The 14,417-nt window shown below is 36.5% G+C and overlaps 1 protein-coding gene across 4 annotated transcripts in view; it reads left to right on the forward strand.

Moving 5' to 3' along the window:
• The window catches only part of MATN2 (matrilin 2), a 68,946-nt gene that overhangs the window by 29,574 nt on the left and 24,955 nt on the right, over positions 1–14,417 (forward strand). For all 4 annotated transcript variants that reach the window (XM_015618920.1, XM_033512354.1, XM_033512353.1 and 1 more), the window contains exons 5-7: positions 2,360–2,482; positions 8,390–8,512; positions 12,539–12,661. In XM_015618920.1, the coding sequence (XP_015474406.1) occupies positions 2,360–2,482; positions 8,390–8,512; positions 12,539–12,661 (369 nt within the window). The remainder of the gene's footprint in view (positions 1–2,359; positions 2,483–8,389; positions 8,513–12,538; positions 12,662–14,417) is intronic.

Below are 14,417 nucleotides of genomic sequence, written 5' to 3' on the forward strand. Positions count from 1 at the left end.
CTCAAATCCTGTGGTTGTCTTTGATGCTCTGTATCTCAGGAGAGTGCCATAAAACTACCTTGTGTCTTGAGATTAGTGGATTCTTAGTCTCTCTTGCTTAGAGCTGTGTTTAATATCAATTACTAAGCACCAATGAAACAGTGAAGGTATGTGAATCAATTAAAAAAAAATTAATTTCAAGTATGAAGAATTCTTTCTTTATTGTCTCTTTTTCTTTTTTACTCTGTTACATTTCCATAGTCTTTCACAGTCAGTAGTTCAGCATTTGGGCACTACATTGCTTCAAATACAGGTAAATTTCCAAGAGTTTTGGAATTGTGTGCAATTTTCCTGCTGGTGACCCATGCACAGCAGCCCTCAATATGCTCCCTCTCTACCATTTTTCAAAGCCCTTTGCTGTATTGCTTTATGTTCTTTTTTGCTATGATTTTTATTGGTTTTCCCCATTTACCTCTCACATGTTTTCTTTGATTGTGTACCTGCTTTGATCATCAATCAGATGACACCAGATTGCAGTTTGATCAATATGAAAGGGAAATTACTCCTTCAATGTGTTTATAGCCTTTTTTTTATTTTTTATTTTTTTTACATCACCAAATGATAAACTTCTTTCAGCAATTAGCACTGGAAATCTGAAAGTCATCAAACTGGCCTTAAACGTGCTAGGATGGTGCAAATCATTGGTGTAGGAGAGAAATGATGCACTATCAGTCTAGCATTACATCTAAAACCCCCACAGAGAGGTAACAGATTTCATGAGCACAGGGAGCCAAGCCTGGACAAAGTGGACAGCTTACTTCTGGAGGTAGGGGAGCCACAGTGAAAGAACAGTCTGTATTTTTGTTACCTTCACTAGCTGTTATTTACCCACAATTGCACAGAGACTGTGGATTCCTCACTTGGCATCTAAGTAAAATAAATCTTCATCATGTTTATGTTAAGAACAATACATGATCAACATAAACCAGATGTATTTATCTAAGTTTTGGTTGTATTTGGCAGCTCTTCCATGGACAAATAATTTCCTTATATACATAATGTAACACTTTCTGAATTAAACAGTGCAGAAAAGATGAATGGTCTGTACCTAATGTTAAAGTCTCTTTTCATTCTTTTGTACCTAAACTTAGACTGTTTTTATTCTTCTGTTCACTTTTTTTCTAATCTTGTGAGAGTATATGCTATCAGTACTCAGTTCTTTAAAGCCCTTAACCAAATGGCTTCAATCAGCAATGAACTGACAACTTTGCTTCAGGCTGGGAAATGGTGTTTGTTCAACTTAAAATATTCTTACATTTGTTTATGATGGTTTTGCATCCACGAAAGGATGCTTCTTTTGTGTACTGTGGTCTAACTTTCCTGGAGAAGAGTGTTTATGTCAGATAATGGGTGTTCTTTACTTATTACACAGTATTTGTTTGTTTAACTAATCTCTCCCATTCTTCTCTAGAGATGCTCAAATCTTACATTAATAAACAAAATAATACAAAAGAGGAATGTAGCTGAAACAAGCTGGAAAATTATCTATTTGTGGGTGTTTACACTGGAACAAAAGAGTTAAGCGACTGTTTATGCTGTTCATCATGCCGCTTGATATGAAGCAGACAGCTATAAAAGAAAATTTGTTTTTGCTTGGCTGATTTTCTCAAACATGTTCCAAAAGCCTATTTTGTAGCTGTAAATGACCATTATGTGCTGAGCAGTCTTTGAGCAACACAAAGTACTCTGCTTTCCAGAGCTTTCGCTGGGGAAACTTGGGGTTCTCATAAAGCTTTAGTCTGCCGAAAAGAAAGCCCAGTGTGCTTTATTTGGCTAGGTGCTCAACTGACCTCATTTGTCATGGTAATTTTTTTTGAGGTCTTTTGCATGGGAGAGGCAACTTGCTATGGCATTTTGCATGAAACTGAAAAATTCTAAATCTCAGAAATTAAATATCCCCAAGTTTTCTACTGTTTGTTTTCCTTTTCTTTCCCTTTCCAACCTCATCATCATTCATCTGGTTATGCAAAAAACAATCCCCCAAAAATACACAAATAAATGCAACTACTTTTCTTTTTTTTTAAAAAAAAAATCCCTGAAGAATGCCCTTTGAACTTTTTAGGGAAACATACATCAAGCAATTCTACTAGGCACCATTGGTCCGTTAATAGTCTTTGCCTTCAGCTGAAGGAATGAGTGCCTCAGCTTTGAGTGACAGATCCTGTTGGCTTTCACTGTTTGACAGAACATTGGCATGATCTGTGTTAAAATAAGCCCATCCCAAAGTGCTGTCCATACCTTCCTGAAATTTATTTTGATCTATAGTCTGTGCGCTGTAGATGGTCAAAGAATTTCATGCTCATGCAATTGTGTGTTGTAGCTCAGGACCTTTGTGCTGTGGAGAAGCATGCCTGTGAGCAGATTTGTGTGAACACACCTGGGTCCTATGTCTGTCAGTGTTATGAAGGATATGAGCTTGATGCAGATGGAAAGAGTTGTGTTGGTGAGTATGAATTCAGCAATTCACATTTATCTCTTCACACAAACCAAGGCAAAATTCAATATAAATGAATATCCACCATAGACAATGATGTTCTCCTTTATAACTGGTAGATGAAAAAGAACATATAATTAACATGTTTGTAGGCCTTTACTGATAATGAATGGTGTCTTGGGAAAATTGTTCCAACCAGTTTCACACAGAAAATAATTTTCCATTTTGAAACAACACACCTGATGTTTTATTCAAGATCCATGTGGGTGGCCAGCAACATACTGGCATGACACATGTGGCCATTAAAAAAACAAGGGTGGACGAACTTGGTAGCTTCTCTTCAGGCAGAAGTTATCCACAGAAAAACTTTAAAGGGGACAATTTCTTGATGTTTTTTCACTTGATCTTTTGGGGATGGGAGGAGAGATTTCAACCCCCTTTTGGAAGGATGACTTTAAGAACCCATCCACTATGTTCCTTTAATTTTCACTGTGGGCAATATGGAAGTAAATATCAGCTCCAAGAATTACAGCTCAAAAGAGAGAGTATGGAAATATGGTACAATAATTTTTTAGCACAAAACATACTTCCCTTGCTATTACTCTATAAGTACCTCGCTTTTCTTCCCTGTTTATATGTGGTAAATGCTTCTAGTATAATCTCTTTTACAAGCTTATCTACCTACTCTTGTAAACTTTTCATCCCATGCTGCATTCTTAGAAAATACTGTCTTCTGGTTTCCACTGCAAAAAGCCTTAGTGAGATCTGGATTAAAAAATTACATTATTTGTTAGATATTCTCTTCAGGCAAGAATTTAGATGCATGCTTGATTTGTGCAAACACAAATTGAAGTCCTGTGGAAATGAATCCAAGTGAATCCTTGGCCTCAAATCTGCCACAGGCCGCCACAATGCTTTTCCCCAACACTCTACTCTTTACTGTCATTTTAAGACAGCTCTAACATTTATTTCTCTGTTTACCTTCAAAGAGCTTTTGGCTTGCAGGATAACTCTGTTTTGAGATGCAGAATAGGTGACAAATTATGGAACTTTCTGCATGTAGCTTCACACAGGACACACAAACAAGGTTTTGAGGTTTTTTTTAGGCCCCGTATAACATGAGGTCTTGAAGAATATTCATTCTGTGCTTACTCTTCAGAAATGTTTCCTTTACTTGTAGCTTAATGATTCAGTATAGGAGTTTTTAATGGTCTCCAGCATAATCTGGCCATTTGTATACCATTTTAAGAACCTGCTTTTTGAAGCCAAATTGTTTTGAAAATGTAGATAATACTGGTTATTTAGGCAAGTTTTTATGTTGTGGCTCAAATTTCTATATCTAATGTTCATCTAATAACCTTAGCTCACCCTCTTGACTTTTACTTGTTTTAGGATAAAGGATATACTTCTGTGCTATTTATTTGACTATATCCTGAGACAGAAAACTTGTGACTTCTCTTGGTAGATTCTTTCACACCCAATTCTTTCTTACGAAATATTCTAATCTGAAATATTCATGCTCAGTGTCGTCAGGTGTTGTTACTCTTTTCTATTAAGTTCCTTGGCAGCCCAAGATATTCTTACCAGAAAGGTTGCTACCAGGGCATCATTCTGGTGAAATTCTTTGTATGTTAAATCTAATATTATCCTTTGTAATAAATACAAAGTCTGTTTTTGTTATTTAAAGCTTCAAAATATTTCTGTGCCATTTATTAAATTTCTTGCATTGGTATTTGGTTTTTTGCCTGTTAATAACTTGTCTGCATATTCTGTGGAGAGTGCTGTTTAGAGGTGTGATAGATCTTTGACTTTTTTCTACCTCTGTTTCCCTGAAAATTAAGCCTTCTGATAATGTTTTCATAGTTTTAGTTATTTTCCCATGAAAGTCCTGTAAACCTAAGTTGTTTATCACATTCCTTCTAAGAAAAGTCTTTTGATGGACGTTTTGTATGACCAGTGTGATTGGGAAGGTGGTAACTTAATTATCCAATCCCTGGTCATTGTCAAGAATCTATAAATACTGGAGTCAGAGAATAAAGTGAGGGGTTTTTGTTCTGACACTGAGTGTGGTTGTGTGAATTATTCATGTCCTTAAATGACATACCTCCTCACTGACTCTCTTTGGCTTGAAGAGATATACATTTATTAAAAGCGCTGTTGTTGACATTTAAAGATTTCATATTCTCTCCAGTTATTTTCAAAATACAGCGTGCATGGGTTCACTATCTTGAATTTTATAGCAGTTTTTCTTCTCCATTTGATTTCTATTCATTTTTACCTTTCAAAACATGAATACATGCTGTTCATAATGTAATAATTAGCATTATTAATTAATAATAGTAGTATTAATAATTAGCAGTATTAATAGGGATTTTAAAGCACATTATTAATATTATATTTCTTAGTTTTCTTTTGCAGTTGCATATTTGACCACTTAACATTTAAATTTCTTACTGATGTAGAAGATTGGTTCAATGTATATTAATTATATTTCATCTATGCAGAAATCTAGTTTCTCTACATTTCTTGAACAGGAAAAGCTAGTCTGGTTAATTTATGCATATGATGCTAATTTGTCTGGAAATCCTATTGTCAGCCTCCAGACTTTGACTTTTCAGGTTTGAACGGTTTGAGATTTTTGAGGAATATGCTGCTAATAAGATGTACAGCTTCTGCAGATGTGATCACCAATGAATAATCATCCTTGCTGAAAAAATTTTTGAGGAGACTATGTTTAGTACTGAATCAGTAGTGATAACTCTCAGTTTTCATTACTCCTAAGCTAGTTAACCCTTCCTTTCTGTGAAATACTTATTATTGAATGAGCAGGATGAGAAGGAAGATCTTGATGTACACATATGCTTGAGATCAGTGAGAACAATAACAATTTTGCAAAAAACAGGGACTTCATTAAGGTTAGTTGCTCCTCCTCTTTCAGAGAATGAAAAGAGAATTTCAGTAGGAAATACACATTGTGATATTCTTGGAAGGAGTCAAAAGTTACCATCTAAGATATCTAAGACTTCTGAAGTTGTAACTCCAGCACAAGCAAATGAGAAAGTGCTGAAACTTCATTTCACAGGCATGTTTATTAAATTTTTCTGATGGGCTAATTTAAGGATGAGTGGTGATACTAATTGCTTTATTGACATGTGCCAGCCAGTTACCTGAATGGCAATAATTATATGAAATCTCACAGCCAGAACTCACGATGTATCCATTCAACCAACCACTCTGACTGTTTGCAATGCACAGTTTATGAACGAATTTGTAGGCTAAACAACACTTGAAATTGTCTGCTCAGCAGTAAATCTGGCTGGCAGGGCACTATTACTTCGGCTTTTTTGAACTGTTTTTCATATGGACAAAGTCCATAAAACAGTTGAAGTTTGGTGGTAATGAGCTACCCTTTCTCCATCATGCTGCTGGACACTCAGTCTCTCCTCTCCACCTTGGTGGTGTCTCTCCACACATGCTGTCCTCTCTTTCCTGGCACCAGTGCTAGACTGTCTCCATCTTGCTGCAGCTGCTAGGCTTGGATCCTCTTTTCCTGGCAGCAGTTTGGCTGCTGGCCACCTCTCTGCAGTCCTGGCACTGCTGGATTTTTTGGCTGTTTCTTAGGTTCTTATGAATCTTCCATGAGTCTGCTTTGTTCTTCCCTCACATTCTTTTTCATTCTCCTTATGCCTTTACTTATTTTATACCTTTTTCTCCTACCCTTCTCCTTAACTTCCTTCATCGTCCCAAGCCTGAATAACCTCTATAAACATCATAGGGCTAAAACAACCCCTTATGAGAAAGGTGACCCATGCAGTCCATGGTTCAGAGAGGGCAATGTAAGCACCTGGAGTGCAGAACTGGTAACTGAAAGTAAAAAATGGTTGTCATCACTTACTAACTAATACCAAGTGAGAAAAACAAGGTGGAACAAATATGCAGAGATGACAACTGAATAATAATTAATGATTTGCTCACTAAAAAGGACACTAATAAATCATTTAGAAAAAATTCTTATTAAAATAGACATGAGATAAAATTCAAAACAGTGAAATCTCAAGTTTTCACATTCTCATGTATATCTCATGACTCAGCATAGAAATATGCTCTTCTCCCAGGGATAGCACATGAGGGAATGGTTCAAAGCTGTGCCAGGTGAGGTTTGGACTGGACATTAGGAAGCATTTCTTTACCAAAAGTATAGCCAAACACTGGAACAGGTTTTCTACAGGAGGTGGATGTTCCAGATCTGTCAGTGTGTAAGAGGCATTTGGACAAAGCCAGCCGTGAACTGGTCAGGCAGTTGGACTAAATGTTCATTGTGTGTCTTTTCCTACTGAATACTCTGTTCTCACTGTGTACCATCAGTTGGGCAGTTGTAGGTATTGCAGTAGAAATTAATTCTGTTAAGTTTTAAATGCAGGGAGGAGGTGACTTTATAAAGACATCCATATGGGTTATTTCCCAGGCATGATGCTAAATAATATATATTCTTTGGATTACCTATTTCTTAATGTATCTTTTAAACACTTGAAAATGTGCTTGTGGTTAGAATTAATTTAAGAGGAAAGCGAATTGTATGACACATTATATCCTTGAAACATATATTTTGTAAGTAGGTTTTAATATAAATCGATTCAGTCTGGAAACTGGAAGGTTCATGCCAGGAAAATGATAGCCAGTAAGTTTTTTACTTGATTCAACACTAATATTCTGAAGGGTTAAAAGGGTTACTCTTTCAAAGTAACTGAATAGATTATCTGCTTTCCTGACCAGATGATCTTGACTTATATAGTAGCACACCTGAGTCTGCATGATTTACATAGGTGGGGCAACTGAAGAAGGAATTGATTTCATTAAAACAAATTACTGTGTCTTAAAGAAATTTGTGAGGCTCAGCAGTATAAAGTAGTGAAAAAATTTACTCAGTTGTCAAAGAGGAACCTCTCTTGGTATGAAGCTAAGCACATTACTGCCTTCTGCAAAAAGAATCAGGTATACTTTCCTAATATAGGCCTGGTAGCTCTTTGCAGGCAGAGCACCAGCTTTGGGACTTTAATTTCTTCTAAAACTTTTGTTGTGAAGATGAAGCTTAACCTGTAAAGAAATTTTTAAAACCCTTCAATTTCTTTAGCAACTTTGAATGGGCTTGACAGAGTAAACTCTGAAGTATTACTTTATTACTCTTTGGCAATCTAACTTTTAAATATGGATTTGTGTAATAAATGACCAGACTTATGAAATAAGTAACTGAACACAGTGAAAAACATCTGTGATTTTTTTTTTTTTCTTTCAAAAGGCATTGTAGAAGCAAAATATCCGTGGTGAGCATCAGTCTGAAGCTCTCAGACTTTGCAGTTGTAGCTGCTTTGTACAGACCAAATGTGGAGCACATTAAAGGGAATGAATGTACTGTGACAGTCCTCAGTGCAGAAGATAATGGCAGGATTCTCCTATAGTAGCCTGAATACAGGCTACAGGAACAGCTCTTATGAATTAATACAGCTGGGAAGGAAGTAAGGAAAAGTAGAGTAATTCCAGAACTGGGACTTGAAATACAGAAGACAGAATTAAATCAAACAAACTTTGCTATGCCCTGGCCTACAGTGTGAACATCTGGACAGAGTTTTTCTCTGAGGCATGGTTTCCAAATCTGAGAAAACATGTTGAGAAGGCTCCTGACAATCTGAGAACTGATAAATGTTCAAAGTTGAGAAATGATTCAGGACTCATTTAAGATCTGATTTACCGACTGGTATTGCACGTGGACTACTTTTTGCAGACAGGCTTTTCAGGACAGAAATTACATCAGCTTTTCCTTTTTTTATAGTTACTGTGTGTCACTAGAACCATAATAACTATGCATGATAGTTCTGATATTTTTTCCTAATTGCACGTGTTGGTCTTGTTCTTTTTCAGTTGTAGACTACTGTGCTTTGGATAACCATGGTTGCCAACATGAGTGTGTTAACACGGAGGACTCCTATTATTGTAGATGCCACCCAGGGTTCATTTTAAATCCGGACAAAAGAACTTGTGGAAGTAAGTAGTGATAAAGTTTAATTATGAGCAGTTTGCACTTCTTCTGTCTTCCAGCTCTCAGCAATAATCCCCCCACTGGTCCTGGGAATGCTGACTAATGCATCAGGTATAGAAAATGGTGGAGTGGCCTGGAAGCCAAAGGTCTTGAAAGCAAAGCAAGTTGTTTATGAGGGAGGGCCTAAGGGTGAGGGTCCCTTCTATGAACAGGAATCTTTTAACATGAAACCAAGCTCCTTTTCAGCAGCAAAAAGTGAAAGCTTTGCCTTGGATTTCTCTTTGATTATCCTTTTTTTTTTTTTTTTCAGTTAGAATGTAATCTCCCTAGCTGAGTAAACAAGCAAGTCTGTGCAAGACAATTTATAATCAGTTGCTTTGTAAGATGATCTAAATTAATGAGTAGTTTCCCAATCAGAGGAAACATTGCAGTCAGTTTTTCTGTGGATTTTTCTTCAGAGTGAGTTCTCTGATAGTGTGACAAAGCTCTGGCACTATCAGTATCTTCTACCAGGCTTCCATGTTGCCACCAGCTTATAATAACTTCATGGCTTTGCTTGTTTGTTGTTTGTCAAATTTGATACCAGGCTAAAAAGATCAAAAAATACTACAGTTAGGAATGGACATGAAGTGGAGGGGATCTGACAGACCAGAAAATATTCATGCCAAGGCCTCCCATAATTGGGAAAACAAGCTAAAAGCTCCACAGTGTTTCATGTCATGCCTCTTTTTAGGAAATGTCAAGGGAAAACCTTAATGTACCTTCCTAGTTACCTTTCTTCATAACTGTGGGCTTTGATAAAGAAATATCACTATTGTGCCTGTAAGCAGGAAAGCTCCAGTAGTTTTAGATGATTGCTGCTGCCAGTGGTGAATTTAGCCCATATCATTGAACAATATGTTCAAACATTATTTCTGAAAAAATGCATCAATATAGCACTGCATTTCTGTGGTTTCCCAGTCTGAGGGGCATTTCAGTTCTTCTGGTGAGAGACTTGGTTAGCCTATAGACTGTATCTATATTGTGTATTATGCTTGATATCTATTCTACTTAAATTTAACATTTAGGAAGAAAACATGGAATCCAGGCTGTACATGTGTTCTTTCCATCAAGGGGAGGAGACATACACTACTCAAAGTTAATTGCTCCCAGTTTGTTCTGGCACAAATTTGTGGAATGCCTGTATTTTCCTTGAATATATAGGGGGTCTGGATGACTTGCCAGACTGGACACATAATTTTTAGATTATCAGAGTCAGGGGAGATGAAATTTCTGCTTCTCGAGGGCCAGAGTATTTGTAGTGATTAACATCCTTTGTAGATTGTATTAACATTCCCATTTGTCAAGTATCTGTCAGCTAAGGGCTGGCTAATTGTACTTCCACATATACTTCCACATCCATATATATTTGAAATATTAGTGTTCTTTCCACTGCCTAAGCACAGGTTTTTATTAATTTATTTGATTTATAAATGCGGATTTTAAGCAGTGTTTTCTCCTCCAGTTTGAACCGAAGAAAGTCCTTAAAACTGCATAAACATTTGTATTGCCTTGACTGGTTTTTAGTTTATGGCCCAGTGGTATGCATTATTTTTACATGTTTAAACTGATGATTCACAGAATGTTGACATTGGAGGGAATATTTTGGGAAAGTAGTATTTCAGGTTTGACCTGTCTCTGTCCTCTATCTGTTGCTTATATTGGGCATAAGTAAGCACAAATAAGACTTGCTAAGCCACTACTCCTAACACTTTATATCCTCTGAGCCTTGCTGATAAATCAAAGCATGAGTGAAAGAACTGTAGCTCTTAATGATGCAAAAGTCAAGACAACATGAGAGCTCTTCAGAGCAAAAGTGTCCCCTAGTTATGAATCACACTGTGTTTGAGTCTGCATAAACAATGTGAACAAACAAACTACAGATCACTGGATTTAAAATGTTTGTGACTTTCAAACTTTTAACATAAATTTCTACATATTTGATTCATGTACTGAATCTCAGGAATGATGGCCAACTAGTCAAGACTCAGAACCATGCCAGACCAGTTCTCTCTGTCAGCAAGTAGTCTTGAGGCACCCACTCCTGAGATCTCACGATTGTCTCAGAATCCTGACTTCCCTTACAAAAATAGAAAGTAAGCCTTTATGCTCATGGCTACAAAGAAATGTTTGGAAATATAAGTGTTGTCAGTATGGTCATGCATATGTAACAAATGTTTTCTCTGGGAACTACTCCGAAGTTCTTAGAATGAAACACAAGGAGCAGTGCTCATGAAGGCAACCTTGCCAATACCATCAGAATGCTCTATGGCTGGAAGAGCACAGCAAATTTGCTTTATCAGTGAGGCAGGTGGAGGACATTCAAGCTACTATTAAGGAGGCTCCTGCCACTCTTGCTGCTCCCCCCAAGAGGACAGCTTCTGCTTGTACTGGGCATTGCTGAGCCTCAGCTGCTGTTCTTTACTAAAGGCTCATTTGAGTTCTGTGTTCATGTAATTTGTAGCTGGGCAAGGCTCTGTTAACAACCTTAATCTGGGCTGTGTTAATGAAGCCTTGTGAAATGTGTCTTTAGTGTCCCAAACAGAATAGCCTCAAGGTTTGAACAAAGATAATACATATTTTTCAACCCTTTTGGTCATCTCCAGAATCAGTTATCCAGGAAAAGTCTCTCCTGCACTCTTGAGTGAGCAAGGATTTGAGCAGGTAAATGCCCCACAGAACTGAGTAGCTCCAGAAAGCATACAGCTGTATTCCTCTGGTGCACACATGTGGCTTTATGGGTTCTATCTTTTCAGTGCCCTCTTGAACAAAATATATTTTCTAATTTTTATTTTAGTAAACAGATATCTCCATGTTATATATATATATATATATATATATGTGCATATGCTGTCAGGAAAAAGCTTTGGTTAAGGAAATCTTAATTAATGTTATCAATGTTAATTAATATACAGAGTGGTGTTCATAAATTATGACATAGTCCTTCCAAGTTTTCTAAGAAAGTCATATTCCACTTGGATTATTCTTAAAATACAAGTGGTTTATTACCACAAAGGGCTTTCATCATATATAAAGACTCAATTCCATTAACCTGACAGAAATCCAAAAAAAGAACTGTCCATGCCTCTGAAAGCAAATCACCTCTGGGAATAATAATTAATTAGCTTCAGGGAATAATAAAGCCCCCTGAGTTTTCAGGTTGTATAATGAGGTGTTCAAAACTGCTTAGATAATTTTTGAAGCATGATTTATGTAATTTGTGACTTGTTTATCTACTTTCAGCAGTGCTGAGGGATTAGGAGTATTTTTTACTAATATAAATTAACTACACTGACACAAAACTAAGTGATGGGCAGACACTGCATCCAAGTGAGTGTCAGGTTCGTTGACTTCACAAATAATGATAAACTCCATATGAGAAATATCTCAGTGCTCAGTGCACAATTGCTTTCCTTTCTAAGGAAAAGAAAGCAACCTACCTTTTTCCACAAGGGGTAGCTGTTTCTAGACTGCCCATCTTCTCTTCCATGGGCATTTCAAATGGAAGAATTGTGAAGCGAGCACTCAGAGCTGTTAAAAACGTCCACACTCCTGATGTCCTGTTTGTGATCCAATGAACAGCATTCAAAAGTGTGTTTGTGTGTTTATTGCACATCACGTCTAACATGCTCTGAGTGAATAGAAGTAATTTTGATGAGGCAGTGTATAAAGCTTTGCTGCAAAATGTTAAGAAATATTTAAGATTCTAACTTCTCTACTGCATGAACTGTTTCTGTTCTCTAATAAGTCTAATTAATATTAATTATTAATTAATTATTAATTAATAAGTCTAATATGTCAGCTGTACATCAGTATAGCAGATATTTGGAAAAAAAGAAACATTTTATTTTCATGGTTTGAAACAATATGGTAAAACACCAAAATGGTGCCTAAGGGAAAAAAAAGCAAAATAAAACAAACCAACTAATTTTTTCCTAGCTTATTTCTGAGAAATTTTATTACTCATTGACAGAAATGTTTTTGTTGTTTAGAACCGGACTATTGTTCTCTTCAGGACCATGGTTGTGAACAGGAATGTGTTAATACAGATGATTCCTATTTTTGTCGATGCCAAGAAGGGTTTAGACTTAATCCAGATAAGAAAACATGCAAAAGTGAGTAATCCTTTGGACATAATTAAGTTCATCTGCTTTTATTTCTTGAACCTGCTGTGAATTGTTTCCCTTCTGAAAGGATGGAAGTTTTCTCTGTAATTAAGTTTGAAACAAATGTTTCTTTATAAACTTGAATTTTAGCTGAATGAATCATGCTGGGAAAATATACATTTCTCTGTTTTGTAGATTACTTTGTATATTAGACATTTTGGAAGACTTTTATGAAAACCTGAAGATTAATGTAGGAACCAAAATTACTTTAAAAAAAGTTCATTACTTATTTGAAACTTTCTGGCCTTGGCTTGTAAAGACACAAGCAGCTTTGAAATTTAAAAAAAAAAATCACAAAAAAAATCACCTTGTTTTACCCAGTTGGTTTAGCCAAGGACAGATACATTTCATCAGCTTGGAAATGTATTGAACAGATAACACAGCTATCAAAATCAACTTGGGGTCACACATGAAACTTCACAGTTTCCTAAAAATATTGTAAGAGCAGCATGAGAAATGTCAGTGTTATAAACCAATCACTCATGCTATTTACTTTAGAAAGACTTAGTGTTTTAGCTCTTCTTGAGTGAAGGCCTGAAATCACAGAAGATTTTTAATGTAGTGTGTTAAAGTTTAGGGAGAATATATTCAGCAAAATTAAATAGCTGATCTCGTGACTGAGTTGTTGGGAGGAGAAAATTGTATTACTGATAGTTTATGGAGAATAAACTTGTTTGGAGCAGTCTAATTCTATTTCTAGAAACTCATAAAATGTATCTGGTTTTGAAACTGTATTTTTGTTCAGTCTTAAAGATACAAAAGCATTTTTTGTCTGTACAGTGATGTTTTTGCAGTAATCCATGCTGTTCTGCTTTTTATTATCTATATGCTATTTAATACATTCAGGTTTTTATAGATTCAATAGCCTTGGTGAGCAAAAGAACAGCATTGTATAAAGTATTTATTGCCAAGAATGCAATTGCAAATTAAAGGCAAATTGTAATTCCCGCTTGGAGTACTTTTCCTTATGAGGTTTTGGATTTGGCTGCAGATCTGGTGATGTTTCCAGGATTAGGCTCCTATTCCAAATCTTGCTTTAACAAGGGTCATGTTAGCTAAGCTTGTAAAATAAAGCAGAATGTTTGCATATATGCTTTTTTTAGAAATCAGGGACAATAGGTGAGTGTGATAAGCAGTAGATGTTCCTCTGTGACCACCATGTGTGACTTCTGATGACTACAGGAGATCTGTGGGGGTCAAAGCGAAGCCTTACACAGCTGAGTGTTTGCAGTCTGCTCTCAGATCTTCCTCTCACTGTCAGCTAGGTGTCCAAAGCACAAAATCCAGTATTGTTTAAGAAAAGTGAGTTTTTCTAAGCTGTTTTACTTTAGAAGACCTTATGGCTGGCTTCAGTTTTTCTCTCCTTGGAAGTCAACTTCTGTGCTTTAGGTCAGCATGACTGTGAACTTGAATGTGTTAACATGGAAGAGTTGTTTGTGTGCAAATGTCATCCCAGATACACCCAAGAGCACCATGGTGATACGTGCAGCAATGAGTGTGTCTCATGAACTGCACTGACTAGTTTGCTGCAAGGCAGAGGTGTGAACAGAGTGAGAAAACATTCCTGGTCCCTTTTGAGATATTTCTGAGTCATGCAAACCTTTTTTACTGCAAAGTCCACCACAAGCCAGGCCTAGTGAAGTAATGCTATAGTGAGATCCCTGGTCTATAGAGAGCTAAAGCATCACTTTCTCCAGTCCAAATA

Source organism: Parus major, chromosome 2 (assembly GCF_001522545.3).
Source record: "Parus major isolate Abel chromosome 2, Parus_major1.1, whole genome shotgun sequence".
Lineage (NCBI taxonomy): Eukaryota > Metazoa > Chordata > Aves > Passeriformes > Paridae > Parus > Parus major.